This window comes from Rhinolophus ferrumequinum, chromosome 4, assembly GCF_004115265.2.
Source record: "Rhinolophus ferrumequinum isolate MPI-CBG mRhiFer1 chromosome 4, mRhiFer1_v1.p, whole genome shotgun sequence".
NCBI lineage: Eukaryota > Metazoa > Chordata > Mammalia > Chiroptera > Rhinolophidae > Rhinolophus > Rhinolophus ferrumequinum.
This window is the reverse complement of record NC_046287.1, coordinates 91,580,516-91,602,476: the sequence shown is the minus strand read 5'-3', so window position 1 is coordinate 91,602,476 and position 21,961 is coordinate 91,580,516. Positions and strand designations below refer to the sequence as shown.

General features: G+C 33.9%; 1 protein-coding gene across 1 annotated transcript; it reads left to right on the top strand.

The window, feature by feature from the left end:
- Positions 1–7,854: 7,854 nt before the first annotated feature.
- UFM1 (ubiquitin fold modifier 1) lies at positions 7,855–19,764 on the top strand. The gene is made up of 6 exons (XM_033104906.1): positions 7,855–8,011; positions 8,088–8,144; positions 12,357–12,414; positions 16,361–16,400; positions 17,601–17,633; positions 19,018–19,764. Coding segments are annotated over exons 1-6 (258 nt in total). The 5' UTR covers positions 7,855–8,009; the 3' UTR covers positions 19,086–19,764.
- Positions 19,765–21,961: the final 2,197 nt, after the last annotated feature.

Here is a 21,961-nt window from a genome sequence, read left to right as displayed (position 1 = left end):
GTATTTATCCCACTTCTGGGTATTCATCCAAAACCCCCAAAATCCTCACTGCCGCATTGTTCATGTGTTCACTGCAGCACTGTTTACAATGGTCAAGGTGTGGAGGCAACTTGGATGTCCCTCAATGGATGAATGAATAAAATTTTGCAGACATTTTTTAACACCTGAGAAAGCAAGAAAAAATAGTTACAATTTTTAAAGAAATTATTATAGATTTGGGATAGAATCAACTAAACTGAGGTGAAAAAATCTGCCTAAAAGGCATTCTTAATTGCAGGCAATGACAAGGTGTTTAGAGAAACATTTAAATTTGGTAGCAATTAAGTTTTTGAATCATCTAAGCAGTTTTTGAATTATGTAAGTTAGACAATTCTAATATCTAGAGTAGTTCCTTCAAGCTAAACTTCTAAAATCAATTCCTCTTCATGACATAACTCTTAAACTATAGATAAGTTATTAGACTTATAGCTCTTTGGGTCTTTAAAATCTTTAAGACCTCCAAATTCTGCATTATAAAACATACGTAAGTATTCATACGGTTCTTTTGGCTAATGGAATTGCAACTACAAATGCTTTTCTAAATTATACTGTTTACACCAAAATATAAGCTCAAATAACTGCAGGTGATCGACAGAAAACATGAAAGTGTGATTAGGGTAACAGGTGCTGAACTATTTGTATCTCCACCAAATGTATTACTCACTAAGCAGCACTACACAAACAAAACCTAAAATTCTTCAGGGCTATTTGCCATCAGCTTGCCACCTCTGCTTTAAACACCACCACCACGGGAGCTGTAAGGGAGGTTAATATGAACGAGCAATCCTTCATTTCTGAGAAGTACACAATTCTAGAAGAATCAATAATGAGATTTCTAATGCAGGGTGTCTGATTCAGAATAAATATGTCACATAAAGTAATGGTGATAGATTATGTGAGGATATTCACATAATTTTTTATTTTAATGGATTCTTTTTAAATCATAGTTGATAAGAATCTTTAATTAGCCTTTTCTAACCTCTGCTCTCAGCAGTAGCAGTGAACTGAGTGAGTAGTCCTATCCTTTGAATAGATAAGCCTTAAAACACCAATGCAAGAATCAACGTGTATAATCTACTGCATTAAGAACATCTATGACTGCAGTTAATGAAATGTAAAAAAGTTTACTGCAATTTGGAAGCATTACCAATCTATGACATTTTTAACACAACGTTAATTCTTTCAACAAATATTGATTGAGTGCTGGCTATATGCCAGATACTGTCTACATGCTGGGAAATAAAAATTGAGTAAGAACTCCTTGTGAAGTTCATCAAATGAGTTTATTAATTCAATTATTTGTATTTCAAACAATAAATATTAAAAATAAACTTTGTATAGAATCAAATGAGGTAAATTTTATAAGAAATGCAATAACTATGTTTTTGCACTATTCTCTCACAAACTATGTGTGACCTTAGACGTGTACATAACCTCTTTTTGCTCATTTTCTCAATTTTTGAATAAATGATAGATAATATCCATTCTGAATGCTTTGTACATTTTATTTTAGACATAAAACAAGGCAGTAAATTTAAAAGCACTTTCAAGACAAATGCTGTATAAACGTAAAAGAATATTATCGATGGCTGTTCCTTGCTTTGGTTAGGCATGATAAAGAGTTATAAATGAAAACTGTTTTTATATATCGAAGATCAAGTTTCCAAATTAAATATTATTAATATTTTAATGGTAATGAAACAATATATTCACAATGTGGCAAGTTATGATGCAATTGTTTTTTGTTTTTTTTTTCCTTATTCTCGGCCCTATCCTCAGAAATACCAAATATTTAATTGGTCTGGGTGGGATTTGGGAGTCAGTAGGCTTCAAAAGCTCTCCAGATGATTTTTTTAAATTGTTTTTAACAACAACAAAAAAATTTATAAATAAGGTGTACATAATTTGAATACATATACATTATGATTATTACAGTTAACCTAATTAAAATATCCTCTCACCTAGTTACCATATTTTTTCTGTAAGAAGAGCATCTGAAATCTATATCCATAGCAAATTTCCAATATTCAATACAGTATTAACTATAATCATTATACTATACATTAGATCTCTAGACTTAGTCCTCTTGTATAACTGCAACTTTGTATCCTTTGACCAATGTTTTTCTATTTTCCCACCTCCTGGTGCCTGGAAACCACCATTTTATTCTTTGTTTCTATGTATTCGACTTTTTCAGATTCCACATATAAGTGAGAGCATGCACTTTAGTTTTTTGTATGTCAGACTTATTTCACTTGGCATAATGTCCTCCCGGTTCATTCACGTTGTTGAAAATAATATATATCTCACAATTTATATATCCATTCATGTATGTCACAATTTCTTCATTCATTCGTCCATTGATGGATACTTAGGTGGTTTCCCTGTATTGACTGTGAATAATGTTGCGATGACTATGAGAGTGCACATATGTCTCCAAGATACTGATTTCATTTCCTTTGGATATATATCCAGAATAGAGATTGTTGGATCATATGGTAGTTTTATTTTTAGTTTCTTGAGGAGCATCTACTATAATGGTTTTACCAATTTACATTCCCACCAACAGTATACAGGCTTCCTTTTCTCCACATCCTTGTCAACACACCTATTCTCTCTTTTTTTCCTAATAGTCATACTAACAGGAGTGAGGTGATCATATCATTTAAAAAATGTTTTGTATCTTATTTTTTTATTTGTATTTCCCTGCTAATTAGTGAGGTTGAGCACCTTTTCATATACCTGTTGGCATTTGTATGTCTTCTTTGGGAAAATATCTATTTACCACTTTTTAAAAAATCAGTATTTTTTGTCGTTTTTTTTTTTTTTTTTTTTTTTTTTTTTTTTTTTTACTATTTAGTTGTATGAGTTCTTTATTGTTTTGGATATTAACCCCTTATCAGATATATAATTTGCCAGTATTTTCTCTGATTTTGTAGGTTGCTTTCTAATTTTGTTGTTTCATTTTCTTTTCAAAAACATTTTAGTTTGATGTAGTCCCACTTCTTTCTCTATTATTTTGTTCCGAGTTTCTAGTCATATCAAAAAATTCACTGCCAACGCCAATGTCAAAGAGCTTTTTCCCTACATTTTCTTCTAGAAGTTTTATGATTTCAGGTCTTACATTAAAATTAATCCATGTGGAATTAAATTTTGTGTACGGTGTATGAAAGGTCTAATTTCATTCTTTTGTATATGGATATCCAGTTTTCCCAACACCATTTATTAAAGAGACTATCTTTTCCCCAGTGTGTATTTTCAGTGCTTTTCTCAAAAATTAGTTGATTGTATATCATTGGATTTATTTCTGAACTCGCAATTCTGTTCCATTAGTCTATGTGTCTGTTTTTATGCCACTACTATGTACTGTTTCGATTACTATGGCTTTGTAATATAATTAAAAATCAGGAAGCATGATGCCTCTATCTTCATTCTTTCCGTTTTGGCTATTTGGAGTCTTTTTCATACAAATTTCAGAATTTTTTTTTCCTATTTTGGTGAAAAAAATGCCATTGGAATTTTGATACAGATTACACTGAATCTGCGGATTGCTTTGGGAAGTATGGACATTTTAACCATATTAATTCTTCCAGTCCATTAACACATTACTTTCCATTTATTTGTGTCTTAGTTTCTTTCATCGTTTTATAGTTTTGTGTACAGATCTTTCATCTATTTGGTTAAATTTATTCCTAAGCATTTTATTCTTTTTGACACTATCCATTAATATGAATATATTACACTTTATTTATCTGTTCTGTTGATGAATATTTGGGTAATCCCAGTTTGGGCTATTAGAAAATAGCGCTTTTATGAACATTTTTGGACATACCTCATGGTGAATATGTTTTTGTTGGATATATTCCAAGAGGGGAAAATACTGGAACATAGAGTATATGTGCATGTTCACTTAAGTAGATACTGTCAAACCATTTTCCAAAATGATTGTACCAATTTATTCTTCATCCAGCAATGTGAGAGAAATCTAGTTGTTCAAAATTATCATTTAGTATTATGGTTCATTTTTTATCACCCCAAACATTCTAGCAACCAAAAATGCCCTAATTTCCAAAACACCTGCTAGAGATAGTACTATCTCTACTGAGCTCTCTGAATTCCCTTTCAATATAATGTGATTCTACAATTATATAATAAAAATTAGCACATTGCACAGTATAAGAAATCTGACTCTGGAGCTGAAGTGGGAAAAACAGAATATCTATGGCATAAACATAGCAAGTGATCATAGATTTATGACATATCATGTTGAAGAGTGCAGGTTCTGGATCCAGCCTGCCAGGGTTCCAATTTCAACTCTGGTGCTTTACAAGCTGTGTGACTTAAAAAAATTATTTAGTCTCCCTGTGTTTTAACTTCCTTATTTGTGAAATAGGGGTAATATTTCCTACCTCTGAGAACTGTCAGTAGTTAAGGATATGACTTAGATCCCTAACCTTTCATAGTAATTAAAACTCTGGTTTTAATATCAGACATCTGAGTTCAATCTCATTTGAGCCATTTAAGTTATTTAATTTCCATGTGCTACTTTCCTCTACTGAAAATTGAATATTAATAGTACTAATCCCATATAGCTGTTGGAAGGACCAAAATGAGTAAATATATATGTAGCAGAAACTATAATCTTGCGTTTGGAATAGATCTGTCAGAGGCTAATTTTTCTAGCAAGTAATATTCCCATTAAACAAATAATTCACCCATTATTTAGAGTAAATTTTAATTATACAAGAACGGTATACTCTTGCTTTTTATACTTTAAAATGATTTATTGTAATAAAGGTATTTTACAAATTCAGTAGTTAAAATATTGCAAGTCTTGTGGTTAAGTCTCACATTTACAAGGTTTATAGTCAAACAACGACCATCCTAGAAAAGCTGTTTTTTTGTTGCTGTTATTGCTTTTATTTTCTCAATGAAGTTCAGGAAATATTTGGGAATGACATTTAACCACTTAATTTAATTTAATAATCAGGTGTAGCACATGTAGAGCTGTAATCTCATTGAAGGCCTTTACCTGGCCTTGCTAGGCCCTAATCTCACTTATATTTCATTGTTCTTGGGCTTACAGGGATGTAAACATTCTTTAACCCTGCAGCTCTTACCTTAGGATCACCACAGCATTTCCATATTCCCATGTATGTGCTTCTTTCTGTCTAATAGATCAACTCTCCTTTTTTGCATAAGGCTCTTGTCATTGAATTATAACTGACAGCCAAGGTCAAAGTTTAAAGTCTATATTCTGTGATTCCACTTATACTAAATGCTTAACATAATAACTAGCAGAAAATAAATCTTGATAAATTTGCATCCCTAATTATTATAATTGCCCAGTGGTATCAATGCCCCTTATAGGACTGTAGGGAGAGAAAAGACAATACGGAAAAACATGACCAAATTAAACTACAATAAAAATATTCATTTATTATTAATTGGTCAGGCTACAATTTGTTTCCTATTCTATGAAGTGTCTGGAGTATAAGATTCTAAGATTTATACCCCAGTCTAAACCTTCCAGGATTACATAATTTATCTGGTGATTTTAGTCAAAGTCATAAATACAGTCAAATTAAGGTAAAAAAGTTAGGAAGATCTTTTTTTTTTTTTTTTTTTTGCATCCAAATCTAACATGTTTTCTATTTTATTTAAAGCTGATTACAGAAATAACTGGTAAGAATTTTTACAACTATGTAAGCAAATCTTTTTACTGCTTATATAAATTTAATTTCCCTCAATTATCTTCTAATAGATAAATTTATATATTTTTGCAAACAGAATATTGGTATGTTTCCCTGACATTTAATGAGCTCTAACATGGTCACACTGTGCACTTCAAGGATCATTTCTCTCTGTACATGATACTAATTGGATCCCTTCCAAAACACATTAGGCTATTTATGCTGTTGTCTTAAAATGTTACATTTGCCAACTATCTCCTAAAATCCAGAGTTTGCTTTTGTTTACAGTCAGCCATTAAATATACTTCAGCAGTTTTAACTTCTCAGTAAATATCGTCCTTCTCTTGCTATATTTGCCAAATTTTGCTAAATGTCTTAGCAAAGTTTAAAAAAGTAAAATACTGAATATCAATAAATCCATTTATAATTTATTTTCTTGTTCTAAGAAAAACAAAACTTAGAAGGTTCTAGAAATTATGCAATGACCAAGGAGACAAACATATGGGGCGGAGAATTAGGGTATTGAAATGGGAAAGAATTCTAAACATTTAGTAATAGGTAGCTCGTAAATATCTCTTGGGAACACAATGTTTTCCCCTTGTCATTTTGATACACCATATTATATTAATATATTTTCTGAAGAGGCAGCAGATAAGTACTGAAGTCACACTGCATGAGGTTGAATCCTGTCTTCACTACTTTTTGTACATACTAAAAACTCTCTCATCTAAATATATTTTTCTTTTTAGGATTTTGCCATATGTTTTTATAGGAGCAGAAATAAAACTACAAAAAGTAAGATGCAAATGTTGTTTAAAAACATATGTCCTCTTAGAAATAGAGAGTGTAAGTATAGACTCTAATCTCTTCATTGTTATTTGATATCAAGTAAACACAATCAGTTTTTTCCTTATTGCTATTCTCAAAAATCTTAATCACCCCAACTACTCCCATTGTTTCAGCTATTAATGCTGTAACTGTTGATCCCAAAATCTACCAATCACAATTTGCCTCTATCTTTCTATACATGGCAAGATCTATAAATTTTTAAAAGTGAAGACAAGTTATGATAATGTTGGAGCCTTTCTTTCCTAGTCAGAATAAGCACTCTTTCTGTGGGGAGATGTGATCCTGCTGCAAAATTATGGCAAAGATGAAACTGGTCTTCAGAATTCCCACTACAGTTACTTCCCTATTTCTCTCTTAAATATCTCTCAAGAATGCAACATAATATCCACTAAAACTCTGATCTCTACACACACAAAAATGGAATACTACTCAGTTATAAAAAAGAATGAAATCTTACCATTTGCAACAACATGGATGAACCCTGAAGGCATTACGGTCTTAGATTTGTAATAAAATTTAGAGGACGTATGGTCTTCTTCCCTCACTATACAAGAACTTCTGACTGTTCACATCGTAGAGGGTTAGCACCCACCTTTCTTACTCGTCCTGTCATCCCTAGTGTTTAGCTTCAGTGCTTGGAACATAGGATTAAGTGCGTTGTTAAACTGAGTAAGTGTGGCGGAAGATCAGCAACCCAGTGCCCTGGTTTAATCCTAGCAAACCACATAACAAGCTATTGAAATCTGTGAACATTTTGCTCTTCCCAATTAGACTTAAAGTTGCTCAAATGCAGTCACCTTGTCTTTCTCACTACCTTGATAACTCGCATCTGTTGAAATTAAGTAGACGTCAGTATTGCAGAGTAAAGTGCGAAGGAAAAAATATGAGAAATCTAAATGATAAAACAGGATTGGGTTAAATGGAAAGGCAAAAGAATACTAAAGCTAAAGCGGGGCGAAAATTCCAGCTTCTCGAATGGAGCCCCAACGGAGCTGTTCGGCTCGGAGGTTGCCTTAGCAACTTTGGAGAGCGTCCGCAGTTCGCCCGCCTTCCTGGTACAGCAACTTCCGCCCCAAGCGGCCCGCTGAGACCTGGAGTCCTACTGCCTATAGCAGCGCTTGTGCTGCCTGACAAAAATTCGGCAGCAATTAGCTGCATTTAGAACGACATTAATTCCATACGATCCATACGTTCTTCTCAGGAATATAAATGCAAAATCAACACCTCGTTGTAACTTGGAGGCTCCGCTTAGCATGAGCATCTGAGGCCGATATTCAGGCAGTGCCTTGGACAACAGCAACTTTGGAGGCCCCCAGCTTGCCGAGGGAGACGTGGACTTGAGTGAGGCGGGGCGGTCCCGGGCCCTGCGGCGGAAGTGGGTCTGCTGGGGGCAGCTGGTGTGTGGTCTGTGTTCCTACCCGCTCCACCATGTAAGTGTTTGTCCACAGCCGTCCCCTATCCTCCGTCCCACTGCCCGACCTAACTCTCTCCCGCTCTCTTCTTCAGGTCGAAGGTTTCCTTTAAGATCACGCTGACGTCCGACCCGCGGCTGCCGTACAAAGTGTGAGTAGCTCCACCGCGATGAGCCTCTTAAGTGGCAGAGCAGGTCTGAGCTGGGTGGATCCGAGCCTTCCGTATAACTCCCACCCCAGCTGCCTCCATCCTTCCCCTCCTGTGCCCCCGCCCGCGCGCGCTCTTCCGGGAGCCTCCCCCATCCCACCCGAACCTGAGAGGAGAGATCCCGGGCCCACTCCTCTAGTTGTCAGCTTGCCCCGGCGCGAGGGTGTAGGGGTGTGTGACTAGACGTTGCTGCTGATCTGTGACCTCCCCTCTGAAGTTATTTGGTGGGTGATGGAGCGGGAGGACATGTGGACAGGGCTCTGGTGATGACTGGAATTCTTAAACAGTCCCCTCCTGCTTGTGATTCACGTGAACGTTTATTACTGTCAGACTTCTGACTTTTGTGTGAGAGTGACTCGCCAGTCGTACATCACAAAGTAGTGAGCCTCAGATCGGATCCTAACTAAGTTGGATTTAGTACAAAGTGATAGCAGAAATTGGAAATGCAGAAATAGAGCAGTTTATTCATGCGTGGCCTTTTCTTATCCTATAGCAGTTAACATGGGTCTAACCTGGATCTTCTAACCTGGATACTCTCCACCTGGACGTTTCTATGATTGTAGGTAAACACTGAGTTTATTGCGGCTGGAAGTCATACTAAATGTAGCAAAGAACAGGACTTCAATAGGATTTTATGCATAAGTATTTCTGGTGGCCTACCTAATTGAGCCATGACAGCTGTTATCAGTCTCATTGACTTAGCTGTCTGTGACCCATGCAACCTCCTAATCCTTTGCTCTCCTGATGGGTTCATCTGCAGATGAATCTTTTCGTCTTATGTCAAATAATTGCTCCACCTCTAAAATGTCGGTTTTGAGCACTGTTACGGATATTCTCTTCTTACAGCTGATTTACTCTAGCATTTCTTCTGTTGTAATATTTCTTTTAATTCACTAATGAGACTGCTTTTTTAATCTATCACTACCCTCTTCCCCCATGCCTTAACCCAACTTCTTTCATTCTTACCCAGCTTACAGTCCATGGTCCATCTTTAAGTCACTCCTGCAAACACCTCAACTCTGATTTCGCACTCCTCCCTTCCCCCCCTTATATTTTCTTCCAAACACTTGGTGAAATACCAACTCTCAACTCAACCACTGGGTTCTCTATGCATATCTGATTGACCCTAGAGAAAAGCACACAATTAGGCTGATGGATTTTACGTAAAATTCATGACGATGCTCAGTAGTACCCAGAGCTCTGCTGCATTTCCCAAGTTTGCTTATTTTCCTCTTTTTATTCTCTGAATGACTTTTGAAAACTATATCTTCACACTTTCCACAGTTTCTTTTCCTGTTTGTTTCAAGCCATCAGAGAGAGACTTATCTTTCCGTCACATTTACAAAGCTACCACTATATCTATAAACCTGTAATTTCTGTCTGTGACCCTGTTAGAATGGAAAAACTCAACTTTGCTCAAAGTTGTACCATTTGGGCTCTGGATCTCATCTCTTTCATCTTCCCAAGATTAAAGTATGTAGAGTCTAGAGATTCCCCTGTCCTCCTCACCTTTGGTTTCCCCATTATACTGGATTATTCTCATTAATGTGTAAATATGCTTTAGAAAAAAAGTGAGAAGGAGGGAGGTACAAAGGTCAGAGTAGGACAGCATCAGTATCTATAAGCGTGGCTGGAGCATTGTACCAGTTCAACTGATTTGGTGACAGGATGAATTTAGTAGGCATACTTGTTGTTTACTGTGTGTGTGGTTGTGTGTGTATATATATGTGGGTCTATGTGTGTATAAAATATGTATAGCATATGTACCTGTATACATAAAGATAGTTTTGCTGTTTCCTGTTCAAAGGAAACAGTAACTAGTACTTGGGTACTGGTAAAAGCAATTCTTAAGATTTGTGGGAAAACATGCTTTGACTTTTTAATGTCAAGCAGGTAAACATATACTTTGATAGAAAAACTTCCTTTAACTTTCTAACATTACTACTAGTTGGATTCTAGGGAGGACGTACGTTTCAGTTCTGAATTTATTCTGGATGATGTCAGAATTTTCTTTTTTTTTGTTGTTGTTGATATTGCTAAGAGGTTATAGAAATATTGAAATCAAACATTTTCATGTATATAAAGGATGAATTAAAAAACACCTGTGGCTCTTTCAATCTGCTTTCAATTTTTTCAGTCTGGCTTCTATTATTCCCTCCCTTTCTTTCTACCACCATCACTTAACAAAGTTCCAGCCATCCTGTTCCCAAATTGACAAGTAAGTCCTTTTAATCCTCCCTGCTTTTACACATGTGCTTTTCTGTGTGGGGAAGTACAGTCTCAGGAACACCACTTCATGGCAAACAACACCCTTTAATGATCAGAGTTTTATTTCTGAAGATTTCTGTAATTATTCAAGTTCATCTCATTCTTCTTTAGTTCTCTATAGAAACTTGGTTCTTACTCGTTATAACAGTATTTGTCAAGTTGTATCAGTTCTGTTTATATGAAATGCACATTAAGAAAAACAAATTTTGCCAGTAATTTATTTTAAAAATTCACTTTAGTATACAGGTTAGTTCCCAGTTTTTCAAAACACCAGTATAATGTGTGAGTGTCAAATTTACATAATGACGCAACTGGCAAACACAACAAATTCAAATCTAGATAAAGTCCATGGAGTCTCAGCAACTCCCAGACCCTCTAATTTTCTGCCACATAGAACAGGCCTTAAAATGTGTTTTCATTTTATGCTTTATTGGGATTATCTTTGGACAGGCTCACTGATTTAATATCAATATGACATCTATTTATGTTTTATAAGGACATTTCCAATCTCCAGTTTAAAAGTGAATTGAAACCCTAAGATTTTAGAAGTTGACCTTTTGAGGACAAGTTTTAGGACAGTGAATCTCAGATTCGAAGCTATAAACATAATGCAAAAATATTTGCAATGCTGTTCCTTACTTTGTAAACTAATACATTACCAATTTATTAGATAATTTTTAAACAAGTGACTATCCTTTAGAATTTTGTTTTTATTCTCTTCCCTCCCCAAAAAAGGAAAGAAAGGAAAAAAATGATATCTGTTTTCACCCTTCAGTCGTATTTTGGAGGAGTAGAATGGGGGCAGCCAAGAAATCTGTTCACACTTATTTTTATGGAAATCATAATATGCTATGGCAGATACAATGATTTTTGTATTCAGTGATCTGCAAACTAGGTAAAGAAATGGGACCTATACATGAAAATGTTACATAATGAAAGTTGACGTTAAAGCATTAAAGAATAATACAGGGGTGACAATAGAAAAGTTTCAAAGAGAAATGTTAGCTTGTAAGTCTCTCTTCCCTGCTTTGGAAAAGAATCTGTTTTTCTACCTTTAATCACTAATTCATTTTGTATTAGGAGTATTATATTTTTTTATTTTACGTTTTTTTAACCTCTTCCTGTCCTTTAGGTGTTTTTGTTTTATAGTATAATGTCAATTCTTTTTCAGTTTTTAAATTGGAAAATTCATAGATTGATCATTTATCAGTAATCTTTAATATACTTGAAACTGTTCAAGTCAATAACAAAATCATCCATCATTCTCCAAAATGTTATTTCAGATTGTATTAAGCCCTTTGTCTAACGATGATATAAAAGTTTTGTGGGAAACTTTTTTTGCCATAGTAAACATACTAGTTTTGCCATAGTAAACATACTCATTTTCATCAACTTGGTCTACTATTTTAGACTTGATTATTAAAAGTGCAGAGAAAGAAAGGTTCATGAAACGATTTGTGATCCGTGATGCTTCCCAGAGCATTCTCTTATAATGAAAATGATGACATTCCTGTATTGGGTGGAAAGATGTTTGGACTAGAGGTGGTAAAGTGGACTGATGACTAAGGAGAGATTCCACTTTTTGAAATCCACTTCTGGAAACAAGCAGCAGACCGTATGCTAGACCTATTTGTATCAAAATACTAAAAATATATAAATCTGCACATGTACATGTTGTTAATTTTCAAAGTGGAACTGTGGGTACCATCTCAGATATAAGGCTGATTGCCTGTTTTGTTTATTTTAGAGTTAATGAAGGTAGTGTGCAGTCAAAATCTTCAGATTCAAAAGGCAGATTTGTGTATGTCTGCTACAATAGCCCATATAAGGAACAAAGGCTTTTAAAAAATCAGCTTTTTAAAAAATTCTTTTTAATTCTTCTTGCAGACTCAGTGTTCCTGAAAGTACACCTTTCACAGCAGTCTTAAAGTTTGCGGCAGAAGAAGTAAGTATAGACATTGGAACAACCTGTGTGGAACGCAGCTTGGCAGTGTATCTCAAAAATCTTTAAATTTTGCATGCACTTTGACCTACTACTTCCCTGTGGGTTCATTACTAGGTTTATGCTATCAAAAAAATTAAGCTTTACTTACAGATATAAGTAGAATGAAAGTTAAGACACAACAGATAAAAGAAGAGTTAAACAAATTGATGCTTCTATTCAATGCAGCCATTGAAAATCATAAGGAAAATTTTTATTGAAATTGAAAGGGTTCAATGATATGTAAATTTTTTTAAACAGCAGTATATCACACTGTGGTCTGTATGCTCATTTTTACTGGTTTTGATTCTAGAATTACAATTTTTTAAATATCCTTATCATGTTTTTCAATTTTCTGTATATAGACTGTCAGTCTATATAGGGTATAGACTGTCTATATAGGTATATAGTCTATATAGGTATATAGACTGTCAGTAAAATTTGTTTTTTAAAAGTATGCAGTTTTTTTTAATGTTTAGGTTTTCTGTTTTTAAGAAATAAAAATTTTCCATCCAAAATTATCATCAGAAGCATCTATAAAGCAGCTGTTTGGACTTGACTCTTGGGAGAGTAGTTTGGATGGAAATGGCACCCAGATTTGACGTGGGAGAATTAGGGTTCATATTTTAAATGTCATTCACTATCTGTGACATGGGCAAGCCTCTCAATTTCTCTCCTCAAATTTCTTAATTTGTACAATGTGAGTATGTAGTAAATGCATGTCTTTTCTATCTGATTGATTTTGAATAAAAATACAGTATTTACTGAAATACTGTGAAGTTAAAAATGCTGTACTGTTACAGAGTAACTCAAATCCAAATGTTATGATTCAGAATCTTCAGAAAAGTTTATATTCATGGGAAAATAATTTTAGTAACTAAGTAAATATGGAACCAACTTAACCCACAGTCCTCTGTATTTAAGTGATTAATGGAAAATCTGCCAACTCATCCGCACTTACAGCTCCTTGTAAACTATTGTCCAGGGACGCATTCAGAATTAAACTGAAAAGTGGAATACTTGTTTATAGTCAGTTTTGATCTATTCTGCATGCAGTAAGAATAAGTAAAAAGAGATGGGAAACAAATCTGAATATAGCATTATCATTACTTTGCGCACAGATCACTTGCAAAAATATTCCTGGTCTGCGGCATAGCAGATTTCACAGATTCCAATTTAAGAAATAGATCTGTACAAGCTATAATTAACATTTATTAGATTTTAAAGTTACAGTTTCATAGTGCGTCCTTCGTAAGACTAAGGCATGATGTGATCTTTGTCTTCTAGTGTGAACGTAACAGCATCCTAACAGACATGCAGTAGAAAATAAGTTAACAAACTTCACACAACTGCATATATTAAAGTTTGAATATAGCTTATAACTGTTGTGAATCATGGGTGTTACACATTTAGAAGGGGTATGAGTTTCAAGCAACAGTGAGAAGGCCTTTCACAAAATGACATTATAGAGTCTTTCAGTGACAACGAGAATTGACAAACCCAAGAGTTTGTGAATTGAAATGCCTAGTAAAATTCTCTTAATAAAAGTAATAAAATTCCCCAATACCTGACTGGGTTAATTTAAGTGAGTAGTGAGTTGTCAAAGCCTGAGAAGAACCTCTTAAATAACACTTACGGGTCCTGAGGAAGAAAAGAAATGAAAACTGAGGAGCATAAAATACACTTTACATCCAAGAGAAAACTTGTCAGCAAGGTAGGACAAAAGTAGTTACTACATTTTACATCACTAGTGATGCTTCCCCACATTTCAGCTTAACCATTGTTTCTACATTCTGTAAAAGGGAAAAATGGTGTCAGCAGTTGCTTTTGATTAATTTTCATAAAATATGTTGCCACCATATGGGTATGACAAAGAAAATACCTAGTTTATCTTAAAATGGACATAATCTAAGAATAAGACACTTGGTAAGGTAACTAGAAATTTTGTAATATTCAAGTTGTGGAAATCTGATACGTCCTATAATTAATTTGAGTATTTGATCAAAACTTTTTTTTTTTAGTATTACCTTAGTATTAACCTCTGTAAATAAGTTTTGAAGTTATTGTAAATTAGGTTTACTTAAAATTCTTAAATCTTTAAAAGGACATTTACAACTAAGAATGGACATTTTAGACCGTAAAACTATTTATTAGGTACATAATCCTGTAACAAGTAGTGGTTCCAATGCATAATTCAGTTATTTTAAAATATGATTCTTTAATTCATAAAATAAGCTTTTGGTTGTTTTTCTAAACTATGCATATGTGACCATTATAAATACCTAAAGCAGCATTTCCCAGAGTAGTATTCCCAAATTACTAGAACCACCAAAAAAGAAAAAGAAAAAGAAAAAAACTGGGATAAACGGCTAAAAACTATGGGAACCACTTTATTCACTGTTTCCTTCCTGGAATTCAATAAACTGGATTAGCAGCACATTATATGACTCTAAAAAGAATACTAGTGTAACTTAGTGTTTTCCAAAGTTATTTGACCACAAAACTCAACTATAATATCTATAAAACTTGTCCATAGCATAGAAGTGCATACTGAATATTTGTTGGATAAATTAATGAACTGTGAGGACTTGAATACAGTTGGACAACTGCTATTGTCTAGAGCATTAAGAAAAGAATTCTGCCTGTCAGCTACCAGTAAGTTTCATACCACATTTCATTGATTTAGAAAACACATCTTTTTACATCTCTGAGAGTAGATCAGTGGAGTCTTACTATCACTGTTTGCATGTGGTAGTCACATAGTTGTCTAGTTGACATCACGTGCACATACTTGAACTTAGTTGCTGTTTCCTGGTGGCATAGATTGTTGCCATCCCGTGAGATTTAAGTCAGCAATATATTAAAGGAGAAATTGCGGAAGGAATATGAGCCTTGGTTGGCCTCCCATTAAAAACAAGACAGCATTTGTTTGAGCTTACTGTTTCTACAAAGAAATTTTGGGAAGACGTCTAAGCAATTGCCTTGCTTTTATTTTTGCTTATGCAAGATAGTTATATAAGAGGTCAGACAATTAAGTTCGTGAACTCATCCTAGAAAAAGAGCTACATACCTCATTGCTGAATATCACTATGGTCACCTTTGAAGTACTCCCCTTGGGAAGCTATGCACCGATGCCAGCGCCTCGTCCATCCTTTTCAAAGCAATTTTGGAACTCTTTCTGGAATGGCCATCAGAGCTATCATCTTGTTACCCTTGATGTCCTGAATATCATCAAAATGTCTTCCTTTTGATATTTACTTTATATTTGGGTAAAGAAAGAAGTCCTTCAGGGCCAGATCAGGTGAGCAGGGAAGGTGTTCAATATACTTACTTGTTTACTGGTTAAAAACTCCCTCACTTGACGGTGCCGTGTATTGTTGTGATGCAAAAGCCATGAATTGGCAAAAAGTTTAGGTCATCTAACTTTCATGCAGCCTTTTCAGCCCTTCCAAATAGTAAACTTTGTTAACTGTCCAGTTAGTAAAAATTGATAATGAATAATCCCTCTGATATCAAAAATGGTTAGCAACATCGTCGTTGCAACAGAGTTCATGAACTTAATTGTCAGATCTTGTATGATGAAAGTAACATGTCTAAGTCTGAACAAGTAAACATTGATTGTGTCATAGATTCCCTGATAGTGTTTACTGGATTTTGTTTTTGGTACGTAAAATAAGGTGCATTTTATAATCCATGGTGTCCTAGATAAAGTAAAATGTAATATTTAGAAATTATAGTTTTTAAAAATAAAGCAAATTACAGTAGCACGTTTTTTGATGATGTTACTTATCCTAAAAGATAAATTGCATTTTAAAATTATAGAATTGATTATATGTACACTATCCATGCTAAGCTATTCATCTTTCATACAGTGTTTGTATAAAATTTGTTTTCTCTTTCTCCCCTTTAGTTTAAAGTTCCTGCAGCCACAAGTGCTATTATTACCAATGGTAAGAATTCATTTTAAACCTATTACCTCAGAATTACAGAAATTCTGTTTAAAATTCTGTTTAAAAGAAGTCAAATTAAAACTGATTTAAATAAAAAGCCCAAAATGTATATCAACATAAATGATACACATAATTCTAAACACTAAGGTTATTGTCCATAATTAGCTCTTTTCAGTTGCTTTATACTTTTGTTGTAGTACAGCACTTTATAATATCTTATGTCCAACTTTATTTAAAAAAAATACCTTATTAAATAAAAGGAAAAGGAAAAACGTTTCCTTTTATTTAATAAGGTGTTTTTTTTTTTTTAAATAAAGTTGTATTGATAAATGCTTTTAGAATTTAGGAAGTTAAACAAGGTATCTTTACTGTACCTTATAATTGTTTTCCTGGTGAAAACTTTCTTAATGCTTGCAGTAATGAGGATTTTATTTAATTAGATATCTAATTTAAATTCTGAATGTCTTAAAATACTATTAATAATTAAGTTTGATGAAACTTTCTCTGTGAGAAAGTAAGATGAGGAGTAAAGATGGCAGTGAGAGTTTAACTATTTTTCAAGAATACAAACTAATATTTATGGGTGCAAGTGAGTGGTTCCTGTGCAGTTAGGATAGACTGAGAAGATGGGTTTAATGTGTAAGTAGCATGATTTAGTTGAGAACAAAATTGCTCTTTCTAAAACATTCTGCATGCTGTCACTTGAAGTGTATCTCTATTTAGAAGAAAGCCTGCTTTCTAGAAAGTTTCAGATTTACAGATGAGTAGCTTTTGAAAAGGTGTTTTATAAATCTTTATCAAATGTGAGTGGAACTTGAATTATGTGACTGGGGGCTCTCCTGGCCTTAAGATTTTTATCCATTGGAGCAAAATGTAAATGAGGAGTGATAAGCCTAAGGTGCTCTGGGTTGTGTTTTTCACTGTGTATGACATAACAGAATAAAACTCTCTTCTGTAGACCTTACCAAGATCATTGCATTGATAAATGTTCTCATCTAATCCATCAGTGAGTGTGAATGTACAATATAACAGATTTCAACACATAATTTACCTGAACGATTGCCATTCATGCTCTTGGATTGAAATTCTTTGTCTTGTGCCTGTCTACACAGCAGCACCATTTGGGCCAGTTTCTTGTTATTATTAAACCATTTTGCCTTTAGAAATAACTTTTAGGTGATTTTACAATTTATTTTCTAGATGGAATAGGAATAAATCCTGCACAGACTGCTGGTGAGTATCTATCTAAAACTCATGGAGAGGTGGTTGGGGCTACATATGTCAATTGATAATAATAAATACTTAATTCTAATTGGACTGGATAGGATTTTAACAGCATAATTGCTGTTTTTTAGGGATTTTATAGCAGTCTTTACCTATATGTCTGAATAATAATTTGTTTCATTATATGTATCAGTAATACATGAATTTGGTTACAAAAAGAGAAAACCTGACTAATAAGCATTAAAGGTATTTAATACTCATAGCAAAAAGTCTAAAGGTAAGATAGTATCCTTATGGGAATGATGGTTTTGACCTAACTACATACCTCATCATGTAGTTGTGAGGTAGTACATGCAACATGCTTAAAAGCTGGCATTATCCACAGTAAGCATTCAGTAAGTGCTAGCTATTATTATTACTTTAAAGAAGTACTCATTTAAATTTCAAATGGCTTAGTCCACACTGAGAACTTCAAACTTAACATTATACAGTGCTATATATATTGATGTCCTAACTAAATGTAGAGTAAAAGTAATCTTGACGTTTTTAAGAGGTAATTTTATATTTTTTAGATGTACCCTTTTTGGCTTAGAATCTAATTATAATCTTTTGAAATTAAGCATGCTTTAATATAATGTTAGCTCAATTTGAGCAGTATTTATGTTTAAATTATGTTTAAAGTACTTCTGTCTTATAACAAAATTATATTGTCCTCATAGAGCTTGGGATTAAAATTCAGCCATATAGAAAATGAAGAGGGATTAAAAATTGTAAATTTTTCAACTTAAATCAGTTGCTTTAAGTGTATAATTTTATTAAATTGAAAAGGTTATTCATTGAAAATCATGAGGCATCTTACTGTGTAAATGCCTTTAAACTTAGGTTTAAAGCTTTTCATACTCTGGAAATATTCAGTAGTTTATATTTTAATTATTGCTTATTTTAACATGTTGCCTGTTGTTTTAACATTAAAAGTTGAAATGGGCGCATCTTGGGACATGAAGTAAATCTCAGTCAGTTAGTTGAACCAAAATAGATCAGAGTTTCTAAACTTTTGTTACTTCTGGTAATTTAGATTCATTATTTTTTCTGTCCTTGATTGTAGAGTAGATTAAAGCAAATATTGATGGTTAAATTGATTTACATTGTTATTTGCTAAGTGTATTTGTTAGCATTTTTGTGGCTACTATTCTTATTTAAAATTTTCAGGCATGGTTGGGTTCTGAAGACATGAGTGAAATAGAAACAAGCCTTAAAAGAATGGAATTGAGTTCTGATGATGTTTGTGCTTTTGTACCTACTTACTTTATACTACTTAGTTTATTGTATTTAGTTGTTGGACTGTTAACATGTTTTGTAAATACCTAACTTTATGTTTTGTTTGTTTGTATAGGCAATGTTTTTCTAAAGCATGGTTCAGAACTGCGAATTATTCCTAGAGATCGTGTTGGAAGTTGTTAATATTCGCTACTTGGAAAATAGGATTACCTTTCAGAATATTGGTATTGTTGTGAAACTGAAATCAGGCATTTAAAATACTATGAAAACACCAGTGGCTGATGAAATAATGAAAGTTGACTCTCTGTCTCTTGTTATTCCCTGTCTTCTTGTGAAGAGGGAATGCTTATGCATTGAGGGTACCATCTGCACAGAAGATCTTAGTCTCTCATTGCTACCTCACAACACACCTTGTTCATTTTGGGTAAATGCATTATCCAGCTGTGTTTTATTACTGGAGGATGCTTCTGATAATTCTTAGAACATTTGGAAAATTAAAATTTATTGAATCTTCCTCCTTTGAGTTAAAATTTTAAGAGGGTTTTGGATTATACATGGCAGTTTGCTTGACAGATCTGACTTGCAGACTCAAAAATAGTTAAGAATACAGAATTCTTAATTATATATCGGTGATGATACAGGATATAGACATATCAATGAATATTTAACTGTCTTAATCTTTAGGTTTTTTTAAGTTTCAAGTTTCATGTGTTCATATGAATTTTAATTGAATATCAAGGAGCCAAAAATTGAACTTTTTGATCTCCCTTATGTTATGTGTAAAATCAATATCCCACACCAAAGAGAATCCAATACTTGTAATGGTGAGAACTGAAAATAAAGTAGATGCATCATTTGCTGAGTTATGCATTCCTTTATCAGTTTCTTTTAATACAGTCATTAAAAGAGGAATCCCAAAGAAACATTGTCTTTCTGAGGATATTTCTAACTAGCACTCAGGCAGTCAGTATTGTAAGGAAGACCTGAAGTTCACAATAAAGCTCAAGAAAAATGCTCATTGGAAATGCCGATTAATTATACTCACTGAAGGCCCGACATTTAAGAAAGTGTTAAGATTAGTCAAATGAATGAGGAGCCAGGAAAGGGAAGATGGGAAAGCCCAGGTAACCAGGCTTCTACTAAGGAGGAAAGAAACAAAAGACAACCATGAAGGGGAACAGAAAGCTGTAGCAGAGTGTTACAGAAAAAGCCAGCTGGGGAGGCAAAAGTGCAGAGGCTTTGTTGGCAGAACCGAAGGGGAAAAATACTCGCATTGTCATGAGGAGTAGAATGCAATTGGAGAGAGCAAAGTGTTGGCCTTGTCAACGTACAGATTTCAAAATTCCTTTTATGAGAATCTAAAGAATGATAGGGACAGGAGACAATTTTATTTGCCCTTACAGAACAAATCAAAATCGATGCAAATCTTTAAAAATTAAATGATGGCTCAGAGTGAGTGAGAACCAGTGCTCAATTTGCTGTATTCTAGAAGGTGAGCTCTGGAGGCAGGCCTAGTGTCTGTCTTGCTCTTTCTAGACCAGGAAATATATGGACTTTCAGTAAATTCTTGCTGAATTATTCATGAATAAAGTATCTTTAAGACCAATTTTTATCTAAGCATGTTTCAAGATTTTCCCTATCATAAGCCCTAGGTTCATCAGGGGAAAAAAGTGTAAGGAAATGCAACAAAATCAGCATCTGAAGGGTGACATTGGTAGTTAAGTTTAAGAAATTAACCAGATAGTGTTCATATATTTGACAAATGAGCAGCAGCGTTCTGAATTGTAAAGGGAAAAAAAAAATCTTTGCTGAGGTAGGAAAGCAAAGATGTTTGGGGAAGTTTTTATTTTAATAAATAATATTTGATGCTCAAAGACCCCGTGGTTCTTAATAATATTAAGCCTCAGTTAACCAGAAATTTATGAATACCCATTCCCTGCAGTTTGTTTAATTTAGATTCCCCTCCCATTCTGTTTTTAGTACAAAATCTGCTTGCTGTGTTAGATAAATAAGGTTATGATGTCCTATACGACAAAGTAATGTGTTTAATATTTTTGTTTGGCTTTGGAAATTTTATTGTATGGTTTTAAAAACATTTTCTTAAAGAACTAGTCATTTTGTTATTACATATGATCTGTAAGTTCTTTGTGCAGAATGAAGTATTGTATTTAGTTTAAATGCATTATTGATACATAATTAATATCTTATGAAAATACATTTTGTTGTACCATAAACCATATTTTCTACTCTTGTTTTATTATTAGCTTTTAAAGTTTTGACTCATTAAATCTGGAATAGTGATAAGAATCTCTGTTTTCAGAAAGCAGTCCTGGTGAGCTCTACTGTGCAGCCTTGTGTGAGAATATAAGGCCAACATTTTCACTTTGTCGATGAACAAAATGAAGTCTGAGGGGTCAAAGTAACTAGAATATGTTCTGGAATCCTGGAAAGTATACATTCCACTGCTTGGTTTGCTGTAGCTAAGTGCAAAGCCGCCAGTTAGCAAGAGTCTGTCTCTCTCATGGGTAGTAAAGCCTCCTTTTAAAGTGATTCAAGTCCAATGATTGTTTTGGATATTTTACTTATGAAAATTAGTTATCTGAAAGAAATGTCAGTGGAAAGAAACTCAATCCTATTTAAGACCCCCTCTCTCCGAATTAAGATATTACAAATATGTACCATGTCTTTTACGTAAAGACTGAAATATTTCTGACTTGGAAGCATTAATATGCTCTAGTGGAGCAATTCTAAGTGAACTGACAGCATATTATTATTCCCAAGCCTATTTATAAAACTTCAAATTACGTACGTAAATTATGTATGTGTGTGCATATATCTGTGATTTATGTATGTGTGCACATGAGGTCTGACAAGTTCGTGAACTTGCCATTGTGCACTTACATTGGCAGCACTGTACAAATAGCTCGGTAACGTTTCATAACCTCAGAGTATCAGTGTCTCACAGCTGTGTTTCTGTCAATGTGTGGTGGTGTCTTGCTGAGTGGTGTTCATTATTGCGTGTTTTTGTGTGCTGTCGCAAGAATGTCTGAGCTTGAATT